Raw genomic sequence first — 13,861 nt, 5'->3', positions numbered from 1 at the left:
ATATATAATTATATACAGGAGATGCCCAGGTTATACAAGCATGCTCCATATCACTATATACAAGAAGATGTATAACTTATACCAGCTGTACATATATAATTATATACAGGAGATACCCAGGTTATACCAGCTGTACATATATAATCATATACAGGAGATGCCCAGGTTATACCAGCCGTACATATATAATTATATACAGGAGATGCCCAGGTTATACCAGCATGGTCCATATCACTATATACAAGAAGATGTATAACTTATACCAGCTGTACATATATAATTATATACAGGAGATACCCAGGTTATACCAGCTGTACATATATAATTATATACAGGAGATGCCCAGGTTATACCAGCATGGTCCATATCACTATATACAAGAAGATGTATAACTTATACCAGCTGTACATATATAATTATATACAGGAGATGCCCAGGTTATACCAGCATGGTCTATATATAATTATATACAGGAGATGCCCAGGTTATACCAGCTGTACATATATAATTATATACAGGAGATGCCCAGGTTATACCAGCATGGTTCACATCACTATATACAAGAAGATGTATAACTTATACCAGCTGTACATATATCATTATATACAGGAGATGCCCAGGTTATACCAGCATGGTCCATATCACTATATACAAGAAGATGTATAACTTATACCAGTTGTACATATATAATTATATACAGGAGATGCCCAGGTTATACCAGCTGTACATATATAATTATATACAGGAGATGCCCAGGTTATACCAGCATGGTCCATATCACTATTTACAAGAAGATGTATAACTTATACCAGCTGTACATATATACTTATATACAGGAGATGCCCAGGTTATACCAGCATGGTCCATATCACTGTATACAGAAGATGCATAACTTATACCAGCTGTACATATATAATTATATACAGGAGATACCCAGGTTATACCAGCTGTACATATATAATTATATACAGGAGATGCCCAGGTTATACCAGCATGCTCCATATCACTATATACAAGAAGATGTATAACTTATACCAGCTGTACGTAGAAATTTTCATTTCCTGGAGTCCGTAGGCAGCACACACATAGGGGGTTAATGACTCATTGACTGCCGGATAGAAGAGACACAGTTTAATTAGCAGTTTAAACTGTTTACTAATTAACTCCTGTATAAATTACCGTAAGTGGAAACACTCCTTGTATTGTATGTAGCAAAAATAAATTCATTAGGGTGGGATTATTGTGCTGCCTACGGACTCCAGGAAATGAAAATCTCAGGTAACAAATGTTCCACTTCTTGATCGTCCTACGGCAGCAGACACATAGGGGATTCCGTAGCAGTATTAAGGGTGGGTATTTGAAACAGCTGTTTGAAGTACTCGTCTGCCAAATGCTAAACCCTCAGAGGCTAGGACGTCCAAACCGTAGTGCTTCACAAAGGTAGATGGCGATGCACATGTAGCTGCACAGCAGATTTGATCCAATGGTACATGTCCTTCTTCTGCCCATGATGCGGCCGTAAATCTGGTAGTATGTGCTCTAATATTTAGGGGAGACTCTAACCCTTCTGCCGCGTACCATTGTTGTATTATAGATATGATCCAACGGGATAAAGTAGATCTACTTGCCTTTTGACTCATGCTCGCCAGATATTGCTGGACGTACAATGTCTTGGTTCATATTAATAGTAGATGAAACCTTTGGTAGAAGCCCTGGCATAGTTCTTAATACTGTGGCTTCTGAAAGAACACGTACATAAGGTTCTTTACAGGATAATGCTTGTAACTCACAAATTCTTCTTGCTGAAGTAATAGCTACTAGGAACAGAGTTTTATAGGACACATGTTTTATTTGAGAATTCTCCAAGGGTTCAAAGGAAGGTAAACATAGATGTTTCAGAACTATGGAGAGATCCCAGGACGACACTGGAGCATGAAATACCGGTTTTATTTTAGACAGAGCTCTGAAAAATCTAGAAATTAACGGCTCTCGAGTAAAACGTCCATCTAGGTTGGCATTGATAGCCGCGAAATAAATAAGAATTGAGGCTAACTGATATGGAGATCTTATTTCTTTCAAACACCATGAAGAGAAAATGGACCAAACACAAGTATAGATCTTTGTAGTAGACGGTTTTCTGGAAGCCAAAAGTGTAGTTAAACCTTTTTCTTTTAAATTCTCCCGCTCAACCTCCAAGCAGTGAGGTGCAGTTTCTCTTAGTTTGGATGAAGAAATCCCTCTTGAGTTAGCAGGTCCTGGCGAAGTGGTAGCTTCCATAGCCTGCCTCTCGAAAGAGTTAATGCGAGAGGAAACCAGGCCCTGCGGGGCCAGTATGGTAATCTCGCAATGACTTCAGCTTTGTCGTCTCTGATGTTTCTCAGGACTCGAGGAATGAGAGGCAGAGGTGGAAAGACGTAAATGAATATCCCTGTCCGGGAAAAGGAAAGACCGTCTAGAGTCAGAGGATGATCCATCCTGTTGAGAGAACAGAAACTTTCGATTTTGGCGTTTTGTCTTGCTGCCATGACATCTAGGGTCGGTGTTCCCATTCTGTGAACAATCTGCAAGAATATCTCTTGATTGAGAGACCATTCTCCTGGATGCAACAATCTCCTGCTCAAATGATCTGCTCTCACATTGGGCTATCCTTTTATATGAACTGCGGAGATTGAATTTAGGTAAATCTCTGCCCATCTCGTTATCTGACTGCACTCCTTTGCTAGGAGACAATTCTTCGTTCCTCCCTGCTTGTTCAGGTAATAGACGGCAGAGCTGTTGTCTGACTGGACTTGAACATCTTGAAGATGAAGCTCTGGAAGAAAATCAGACAAGGCCAGCTCAAAGGCTCTGAGTTCCTTCATGTTCGAGGATAGGTGTAGATCGTTTTTGGACCATATCCCCGTGCCCATTTTCTTGAGAAAAAAAGTGTTTAGATATGTAAGGTTTATTACTAACCTCCAAGTGGTCCCTGCCTTTGGAATGGCAAAAATAGGGGAATACACTCCTTGACCTCGTTCTTTCAAGGGCACTTCTTCTAAAGCATGTTTTGCCATGAATTCTTTTAAAAGTTGGAAAATAATTGGAGATGTGTTTATGTTTATCACAAACTCTGGATAATAGTGGAACTGTCACAACCAGACAGCTGAGAAGCTCTGACAGAAGCCTTTCAGAACCTCCTCCTTGAGTTTTCTTTGTTGTGGTGTTCAGTTCCTCATCTCGTTAGCCTCTCTCAGCTGTCATGTAGTTGGACTGATTGTATCCCTTTAAATTCCTCCCCATAATGCATTACTGGGCGGCTTATACTACTTCCTGGAGTGTGTGTGCATGCTGATCCTATTTTCCAGTCTGCTACAAAGTTAAGTGCTGTACATTTATTTGTTATTTTCTGTTTGCTGGATCCCAGGTGACCCTGACTCCCTCCGTGTCTGGTGTAGGGAGCCGGTGGTCGTGTCCCCTCACTATTGTAGGGTGTTCAGGTGTTATATAGTCGAGGTACGTGGATATAAGATCATCCACCTTTGGGATTTTTGCATAGGCTGAGCAGAGAGGGAGAGAGTCAGGTCTTATGCAGGGGTCTCCCTTTTGTTCCTTAGCTTTGGATCCAGTGAGTCATATATTCATGTTGCATTGTCTTGTTTCCTGTACACCTTCCGTGACAGGAACGCACCCAAGCGTCTGAGGATGTCTGAAGCCAGGTTGTCACATAGTATTTTACCCTTCCTCCTACAGGATATATCTCTTGCCTGGCGTCATAAGATAGACCCTTTATCAAAAGGTTTCTTTTTGGGGATAAATTTAGCATTCTTATCCTCTTTTCTACTTCTTTGGGATGTGAAGGCATGAAAACGTCTCTGTGTTCTGGATGCTACAGTAGTTTGAGATCTCTGAGGTCTAGAATATATCTTCCGAGCAGAACGAGAAAAAGAGACACCTTTGTTTTCATTCAAAGATTTTAAAATTGGTTCTAATTGTGGACCGAATAATGATGAGGTCTGAAAAGGAAGGGAACAAAAATGATATTTGGATGGGACATCCCCATTCCATTCTTTAATCCATAGGGCTCTTCTAGCAGCGTTGGATAAAGCCAGGAATCTGGAAGAGAACCTTGCAGTATCCAGCGGGGTATTACATAAAAAATCAGTCGCTGATTTCATTAGTGGTATATTTTCAAGGATTCGCTTTCTAGAAACTCCCTCTTCAATATCTTGGATTAGTTGAGAAAGCCATAATCTCAAAGCCCTTGCTACTGGAATAGAAGAAAGGGACGACTTGACTGCCATGGAAGACATAGCATAAGCTTTCTGATTTCCCGTCCATGGGATCTTTTAGGAGAGAAGATTCTTCGGCAGGAAAGATGGATTTTTTGGGGAAAGCCTAGCCACTGCTAAATCCACTTTTGGTGGTAACTCCCATTCACTAGTTGCTTCTGGATTTAATTTATAGGTAGATTTGAATCTAGCCCCTGGATCTATCCTCTTTTCAGGCTTATCCTAATCCTTTCTAAGCCAGCTAATAATTACTGGATGAGTAGGAAGCACTTTTTCTTTAACAGAAGGAACATAAAATTGCTGCTCTTTCTTTGATTTATCCTTATCCGATTCAACAGCCTGTTTGACAGCTTTAATCAATGTAGAAATGTTACCTTTGTCTAATAAATACACATCTTCCATGGATACATCATTATCAGGAGGAAGAGAAAGCACTTCCCCATCTGAATATTCCGAGCTGTTTGAAGACTTCTCAGGGACAGGGGAAATAAGATTCCTTTTCTTTTTAGATTTAGCAGCAGAAAAAGCAACTTTCATTTCAGCAAAGGTTTCAGAAACCTGGAGAGAAAACTGCAACCTGAGAGTTTCAGCAGGCATACAGGCAGAGCACAGAGATAGCTCACAATCCTCAGGCATAGGTTGTGGCCAATTATCACAAATATTGTGGTTAGATTTTCGTTTTTTTTCCCCCCGAACGTATAAATCTTGCGGGATCTGCGTGGTCCCGGGAATGCGCAGAGCGAACGAACTCCGCATCCAATTCGTGCATGCGCAGAATGTCGTTTGACACCGCCGCCGCTACCATCATGGATCCCCTAAGTATGCGAACGGTACATCCACCTACCCGCAGTTCAGGAGAGAGCCTCAGGTGATATTCAGGTTGATGTGTCTAGATGATAGCAAGTGCTCCCTGCTTCAATCCAAACCACTTCTCACTTGTTCACCCCGCAGGGGTTAATGGCCGAGGGACAGACAAAGCCGGTATACAGCCCAGGGTGAGAGGTTGCAAGCCGAGGCACCCCCCCCCAGAAAAAAGGGTATACAATAACGGCACATCACCCAATATGGAACCTTAGGGACAGAGATACTCTCTCTCATTAACCCCTTATGTGTGTGCTACCGTGAGACGATCAGGAAATATATAATTATATACAGGAGATGCCCAGGTTATACCAGCATGCTCCATATCACTATATACAGGAAGATGTATAACTTATACCAGCTGTACATATATAATTATATACAGGAGATGCCCAGGTTATACCAGCATGCTCCATATCACTATATACAGGAAGATGTATAACTTATACCAGCTGTACATATATAATTATATACAGGAGATACCCAGGTTATACCAGCATGCTCCATATCACTGTATACAAGAAGATGTATAACTTATACCGGCTGTACATATATAATTATATACAGGAGATACCCAGGTTATACCAGCTGTACATATATAATTATATACAGGAGATGCCCAGGTTATACCAGCATGCTCCATATCACTATATACACAAGATGCTTACATGATAGCAGCTGTTCAGACCATGTATGGTGGTATTGGCGGACTACACTGCAGAAGCAAACTAAAGCCGCCCGGTAATATTCAGTGGTGTGGGGAAGTAAATTAAATTGCAATATTATGTGAGAACTATAACCGTACAGAACAGTGCTATCTCGGCACTACATGGTGGTATTCTTTGGGCTTTATATGGCAGTATTATATTAAATATAAAAGGGAGTATTATTTTGCCATTATAATGGTATTATGTGGGCTTTTGTGGTGGTATTATCTTGCCACTTTATGGCGTTAAAATATGATTTTTTTATGGCAGCATTATTTTAGAACTATGTGACAGTAGTTTCCTGGACTATATTGTGTATGTGAGCTTTATATGGCAGTATTAACATGGCAGTATATGGAGGTATTATATGGGCTTTATACACCTGCATTATTTTAGAACTTTGTGATGGTATTATGTAGGCTTTATATGGCATTAGTATATTGGCGCTAAGCAATATTATGTTGGGTAAATATGGCAGTATTATCTTGACACTATATGGTGGTAGTATGTTGAATTTACAGCAGTATTATCTTGACACTCTATGGTGGTATTTTTGTACCGGCTCCTTGGTGGTCATTGCTTTCCTGAGCCTCAGAACATTTTAAGTCCTTCTGGGTCCAGTATTTGTGGTCCTGATCCCGCATTAGTCGCGGCTCGTGTTGACTGGAAAGTTAAAGGTGTCTTCAATTTCAGATATTTTTCTAATTTCTGTGCAGAGAGCGGAAACGTCGCCCTGGGAGCTGAGCGCAGAGATCGAGCGCAGGAAGTGAGTCACCTGCTGCAGCCCTGCGGTGACACCACCGCGTGGTCCGTGGTGACTGTAGGGAGAGCAGAGCAATGTGCTGCAGATTCTCAGAGAATGTTATATTCTGCAGAGAGTTACTGCCATGCAGAGCCCGGGGTCGGCTGCAGCTGTGTATAATTCACAGGGAATATAGCGCCATCTAGTGCACACCATCAATGTGTATACAAGAAAATAAACTGCCCTGTCTGGTGAAGGCTTGATGAGCTGCTACAGAGTTGTATCAGTTTCTGGCAAAGCTGGGTGCCTAAACATCCAACATTACAGTACAGACCGACAATTCGATTCTAATTTACAGGACGTTCTAATCCCTTATACGCCCCAAGCAATAACGCTTTTAAAGCAAATTTGCATAAGCCCCACCCCTTTTGTGAACTATGAGGCAGGCCAGGCAGCTGCTGCGGGGCTCTAGGAGAAGTGGGGCTCAGCCCTGATGGCTCTGTCCCCTTTGACGCCGAGTGAGAACCTGTTTAGGATTCCCGTCTACAGAAACGTCAGCAAGGAGTACGGGGTGGAGAAATGGCCAAAGGGTCATGGAACTGGAGCGGAGGGGCAACAGACACCAGGCGGTAAAATGTAGTGACATAATGGCGCCCTCTGCTGTGTATTGTATTGAGGGTGCCATATAAATACCAGGAAATAATTCTGACTCCATGATTATGGATTAGCAGGTTTGGAATCTGGTCCTGAGAGGACGACGGATAAAGGTCCAGTGCATGAGATGGCGGAATATCACAAACATGTAAAACCAGAGGTCATAATTCACCAGGAGGAAATCTTTATTAGAAAGATCCCATTCCACATACAGAGGGTAAAATCAGCAAACATCCAATAATAATCCATAATAATTAACCCTTCAGCAGACAACTAAGCTACATACATGATGCTACAGATGTAACACGCATAGAAGTGCCGGAATAAATAAATGCCTGCACTACGCCTTTTCACCACTAGGGGCTTTACAGTATCCACTGCAGCTGCCTGAATGTAACTTTGCGCTGCAGCACGCTATGTGGTCAAAAGGAGTACTGCAAGTAAAATGAAAATAAAAAAATAATGGGGGGAGAGAGATTTATCAAGACTTGATATCCCCTGGGCTTCCGAAGGATGCACCTAATCTATGACAAGGCGCATGTCCAGTCATAAATTAGGCGTATCCTCCTGCAGTCCGTGCGCCTAATTAAAAATCTACAACAGCAATCTCCACGCCCCTTCTCCGGCCTTGCCACACCCCCTTTAAAAAAAGTGGATGTGACAGCAAAAAAAGTGGATGTGACAATTTTTGCAACTTTTTGACACCACTTTTCTAGTGCAAAGATGATAAATCAGGTAAAGTCACCGACCCAGGCTTCTAGAGCAGAAAGTACCAGGACCTCCCGGGAGGACGAGAAGCCCCCGCATGGGAGCGGCAGAGGGTGTGCCCAACAGATCAGATCACCCGTTAGAATCGGCTGCAGAAAATCCACCACAAAATCTGCATCCAAATTTACACAATTTAATGCAGATTTTGTGGCAGATTTATTTGCAGCAGATTCTGGATCGGACTGGCTATGGAAATCCAACCTGTGTGGAACTACCACTCCAGACACTGAGGGGGTGAAGCATCTCTATATTTTGAGTTCTTTAAATCTGTGTCGTGCTCACCCCCTCACAGTGTATCGGTTATGAGTCCCTTAAATTAGCGTTCACCCTTGCGATTTCATTAGTAATCCTAACTCCGGATTCTCACCCAGCCGTCCCGCCATACCAGGAACACGGCATGAAGGGGCTCCGTGAAGGTGGCAGTGAAGGTGTAGAGATGTCTAATGGGCTCACCCAGGTGGTAGAAGGACAGCCGCCCAGCATCGTAGTCCAAATATACCCCCAGCCTCTGCAGTGATGACTCCGTCTCTAGTGTGATCTCTTTTGCGCTGTGAGCTACTAGGTAGTCCTTCTGACACAAGCGCAAACACCAGGATTTGCTGTTCTGTCCAATCCCGGACAGATCCCCCTTCCGCTCCATGCTGGGATAAGCCGCCCCCACTCTCCAGTTCCCCAGTTCACTGGTCTCCACTTCCCAGTAATTCTGTCCGGAGCTAAAACTCTGAAAACTCAGAACCTGACAATAGTTTTTAAATCTCTGTGGAGTTTTCGCCCAGATCGGGGACTTGGACCACGTGGCGCTCTTCAGGTCTCCAGACACGGCCACATCAACCGCGGCCGTCTTAATGTCTAGCAGTAAGTTCTGGACGCTGAAGCTTTGTTTTACGTCAGACGCGATACTGGATAAAGCCGACTGTAGGTTCAACGAAATCAGAACTTCATCCAGATCACCAACAGCCTGAAGCTTCTTACCAAGCCCTTCATCAGTCTCAGCTCTGCTGATGTCCTGTCCTTGGAGGACAATGAGCGGATCTGTCACTTGGCACACCTCCTCGATGTGCATCATCTTCCTGGAAAGCTCCTCCCTCCTTATCTCCATTTGTTGGATCAGATCAGTGACTGAGAGTGACACTTTATCCCTCTGTCTGGAGATGTCACGCAATATCCGTTCTTCTAGAGATTGGAGCTTGACCCTGATGTCCTTAAACAGATCAGTCACCCTTGTCGTCACGTTAGCCGCCTTCTCCTGGACTCCTATCCTATGTTCTTGTAAACTTTGGATGCTCTTTTCTGTCTCTTCACGTTTCGTGGTCAGTTTCTCCAGAACTTTTCTCAGTTTTTCCTTCTTCTTCTCAGACGCCTCCTTAAGAAGTTCCACTTGGTGTCCTCTATGTTCTCCGAAGACACAACAGGACACACAGATGCAAGTGGCGTCCTTACAGCAGTAATACTTCAGCATCTCCCGATGGGTGGCACATTTTCTGTTGTCTATGGAACTGGTGGGCTCCGTCAAGACATGATCCGTGGATTTGCTGTGGACGCTCAGGTGGACGTCACATAGAGAAGCTTCGCACATCAGGCAGGTCTTAACAGCTGGGACGGAGGAGTGGACGCAGTACGTGCAGAAGACCCCGGCTGCCTTGGCCTCTGGTTGCGTTGACAGGAAATGCTCCACGATGTTACAAAGTTTCATGTTCCTTCGCAACGCCGGGCGCTTTTGGTACTGTGCGCGGCACTCGGGGCAGGTGTAAGCTCCGTCCCTGTCCTGCCGATCCAGCACTGAGCGGATACACATCTGACAGAAGCTGTGCCCACACCTCAGGGTTACCGGCTCTGTGTAGATATTAAGACAGATGGAGCAGTTCAGCTCGTCCTTTAAATCTGCAGTCGCCATTGTGTCCGGGAGAAGTAGAGCTAAGAAACAGCAGTGCCGAGTGTGCGCTTCAGACTTCAGCTGTTGTAGGCATGTATTCCCCCAAGCCCTGAATGTCTCAGCTGTTCCGTCTTGTAATTACACTATGGCCAACCTTCAGGCACTCAGGGGAAACCTGATCTGCACCCGACACCGTGGTCCCCACAACAAACTGACAACCCAAAGTGACATATCCCAAGAACACAGAGCTAACATCAGCTCCTGAGAAAGCTGGGTGACAACCAATATGGCTGTTCAAAATGGAAAGTCTACTTAAGGATTCGCTAATAAGGATACTTTGGGTTGATTTATTGTTCAGGAGCTGGGAAAAATGACTGACAACCCTTGTGAGAGCTATAATGGCAGCCATATCGGTTGTCACCCAGCTTTCCTAGAAATGTTTATTAACCTGTCAGATGAAGACGACTGCAGGGCTGAGATTTACCAGGAGGTTCTATATTTTTGGGAAAGGCTTAATAATAAATCCTGTTGTCAGGGGCTGGAATTCAGACTAAAACGTGTTGTCAGCAGCCGGGGAGGACACTGAGCGAGCAGCATCGGATTACCGGCTATTCCTGGCGATCATAAAAGGTGACGGCCAAAATAGACGGCGGTGGGTACAGTTCTCCTAAAATTATCCCGTCCTCCCTGAGGAGTCAGGTTTAAGGTGGAGAGACCCTGACTTCAGCGGTATTACTGTTATACATGAGATACTAACATAACTAAATAACTGAATCCAGGGATCTGTAAATCTCATAGAGCCACATTTCATTCACAGGAGATCATAGATCACACATCAGATGATGAGAGACATTTTACATTTCATGGAAAGAACTTGATGGCAGCAACGCATCTCAAAAAGGGTCTTCCAGGGCCCTGTCTACCATTGTGCAGCTCCACCTCTACTTTTACGTCTGGGAAGTGACGAGACAATTGCTGGAGTTTTGGGAGAGGAATGTGGCCCCGTTCTTGTCTGATGTAGGGTTCTTGACGTTCAACAGTCCTGGGTAGAGATGAGCGAATCGACTTCGGATAGTACATCTAATGTCAATTCGCTAAAAACTTCGTACTAATACTGTACGGAGATCCCACTCCGTACAGTATTAGAATGTATTGGCTCCGATGAGCAGAAGTTATTACTTTGCAAAGTCTCGCAAGACTTCATGTAATAACTTTGTGAATTAATTATTACTGCATAAAACCTTGAGGTACCACACAGAACCGAACCCAAGTTTGGCACCAAGGTTTTTTACTGTAATAATTCCCAAAGTTATTACACAAAGTCTCACAAGCCTTTGCGAAGTAATAACTTCGGCTCATCAGAGCCAATACATTCTAATACTGTACGGAGGAGAAGTTTCGTACAGTTTTAGAACCAAGTTTTTAGCTAATCGACTTCGGATGGTACATCCAATGTCAATTCAATCATCTCTAGTCCTGGGTCTTCTTTGCTGGATTTACTGTTTCATGGAAGCACCAAATGTTTTTTATTGGTGAAAGGTCTGGACTGCAGGTGGCCGGTTCAGCACCTGGACTCTTCTTCCTGCTGTTGTGATGGATGCAGGATGTGGTTTAGTGTTGTCTTATGGAAATATGCAAAGTATTCCCTGAAAGAGACGTCTGGATGGGAGCAGATCTTCTTCAGAGGTATAATGTGGTGCAATGTGGTGTTCAGCACTGCTGAGGAGGTGTACTGTGCTGCACTGTGGTATGTGTGGCTGCAGAGGTAGAATGTGGTGCAATGTGGTGTTCAGCACTGCTGGGGAGGTTTACTGTGCTGCACTGTGCTATGTCCGGCTGCAGAGGTATAATGTGGTGCAATGTGGTGTTCAGCACTGCTGAGGAGGTGTACTGTGCTGCACTGTGCTATGTGTGGCTGTAGAGGTATAATGTGGTTCAATGTGGTGTTCAGCACTGCTGAGGAGGTGTACTGTGCTGCACTGTGGTATGTGTGGCTGCAGAGGTATAATGTGGTGTAATGTGGTGTTCAGCACTGCTGGGGAGGTGTACTGTGCTGCACTGTGGTATGTGTGGCTGCAGAGGTATAATGTGGTTCAATGTGGTGTTCAGCACTGCTGAGGGGGTGTACTGTGCTGCACTGTGGTATGTGTGGCTGCAGAGGTATAATGTGGTACAATGTGGTGTTCAGCACTGCTGAGGAGGTGTACTGTGCTGCATTGTGGTATGTGTGGCTGCAGAGGTATAATGTGGTGCAATGTGGTGTTCAGCACTGCTGAGGAGGTGTACTGTGCTGCACTGTGGTATGTGTGGCTGCAGAGGTATAATGTGGTGCAATGTGGTGTTCAGCACTGCTGAGGAGGTGTACTGTGCTGCACTGTGGTATGTGTGGCTGCAGAGGTAGAATGTGGTGCAATGTGGTGTTCAGCACTGCTGAGGAGGTGTACTGTGCTGCACTGTGGTATGTGTGGCTGCAGAGGTATAATGTGGTGCAGTGTGGTATTCAGCACTGCTGGGGAGGTGTACTGTGCTGCACTGTGGTATGTGTGGCTGCAGAGGTATAATGTGGTGCAATGTGGTATTCAGCACTGCTGAGGAGGTGTACTGTGGTGCACTGTGGTATGTGCGGCTGCAGAGGTATAATGTGGTGCAGTGTGGTATTCAGCACTGCTGAGGAGGTGTACTGTGCTGCACTGTGGTATGTGTGGCTGCAGAGGTATAATGTGGTGCAATGTGGTTTTCAGCACTGCTGGGGAGGTGTATTGTGCTGCACTGTGGTATGTGTGGCTGCAGAGGTATAATGTGGTGCAGTGTGGTATTCAGCACTGCTGAGGAGGTGTACTGTGCTGCACTGTGCTATGTGTGGCTGCAGAGGTATAATGTGGTGCAATGTGGTGTTCAGCACTGCTGAGGAGGTGTACTGTGCTGCACTGTGGTATGTGTGGCTGCAGAGGTATAATGTGGTGCAATGTGGTGTTCAGCACTGCTGGGGAGGTGTACTGTGCTGCACTGTGGTATGTGTGGCTGCAGAGGTATAATGTGGTGTTCAGCACTGCTGAGGAGGTGTACTGTGCTGCACTGTGGTATGTGTGGCTGCAGAGGTATAATGTGGTGCAATGTGGTGTTCAGCACTGCTGAGGAGGTGTACTGTGCTGCATTGTGGTATGTGTGGCTGCAGAGGTATAATGTGGTGCAATGTGGTGTTCAGCACTGCTGAGGAGGTGTACTGTGCTGCACTGTGGTATGTGTGGCTGCAGAGGTATAATGTGGTGCAATGTGGTGTTCAGCACTGCTGAGGAGGTGTACTGTGCTGCACTGTGGTATGTGTGGCTGCAGAGGTATAATGTGGTGCAATGTGGTGTTCAGCACTGCTGAGGAGGTGTACTGTGCTGCACTGTGGTATGTGTGGCTGCAGAGGTATAATGTGGTGCAATGTGGTGTTCAGCACTGCTGAGGAGGTGTACTGTGCTGCACTGTGGTATGTGTGGCTGCAGAGGTATAATGTGGTGCAATGTGGTGTTCAGCACTGCTGAGGAGGTGTACTGTGCTGCACTGTGGTATGTGTGGCTGCAGAGGTATAATGTGGTGCAATGTGGTATTCAGCACTGCTGAGGAGGTGTACTGTGCTGCACTGTGGTATGTGTGGCTGCAGAGGTATAATGTGGTGCAGTGTGGTATTCAGCACTGCTGAGGAGGAGTACTGTGCTGCACTGTGGTATGTGTGGCTGCAGAGGTATAATGTGGTGCAGTGTGGTGTTCAGCACTGCTGAGGAGGTGTACTGTGCTGCACTGTGCTATGTCTGGCTGCAGAGGTATAATGTGGTGTTCAGCACTGCTGAGGAGGTGTACTGTGCTGCATTGTGCTATGTCTGGCTGCAGAGGTATAATGTGGTGCAATGTGGTGTTCAGCACTGCTGGGGAGGTGTACTGTGCTGCACTGTGGTATGTGTGGCTGCAGAGGTATAATGTGGTGTTCAGCACTGCTGAGGAG

General features: G+C 45.0%; 1 protein-coding gene across 1 annotated transcript; it reads right to left on the bottom strand.

Annotated features, from left to right (window-relative positions):
* Nucleotides 1-7,429: 7,429 nt before the first annotated feature.
* LOC122944538 (E3 ubiquitin/ISG15 ligase TRIM25-like) lies at nucleotides 7,430-10,362 on the bottom strand. Its single transcript, XM_044302937.1, has one exon. The coding sequence runs from the start codon at nucleotides 9,892-9,894 to the stop codon at nucleotides 8,350-8,352; it is 1,545 nt and encodes a 514-aa protein (XP_044158872.1). The 5' UTR covers nucleotides 9,895-10,362; the 3' UTR covers nucleotides 7,430-8,349.
* Between the last annotated feature and the right edge of the window lie 3,499 nt (nucleotides 10,363-13,861).

This window comes from Bufo gargarizans, chromosome 8 (genome assembly GCF_014858855.1).
Source record: "Bufo gargarizans isolate SCDJY-AF-19 chromosome 8, ASM1485885v1, whole genome shotgun sequence".
In the NCBI taxonomy this organism is placed as follows: Eukaryota; Metazoa; Chordata; class Amphibia; order Anura; family Bufonidae; genus Bufo; species Bufo gargarizans.
Note: the sequence above shows the minus strand (reverse complement) of the source record. Positions and strands in the feature narration are given on the sequence as shown.

Bases quoted from the DNA above. Each gene is read 5' to 3' on its own strand.
- LOC122944538 (XM_044302937.1), bottom strand. From the start codon at position 9,894: ATGGCGACTGCAGATTTAAAGGACGAGCTGAACTGCTCCATCTGTCTT.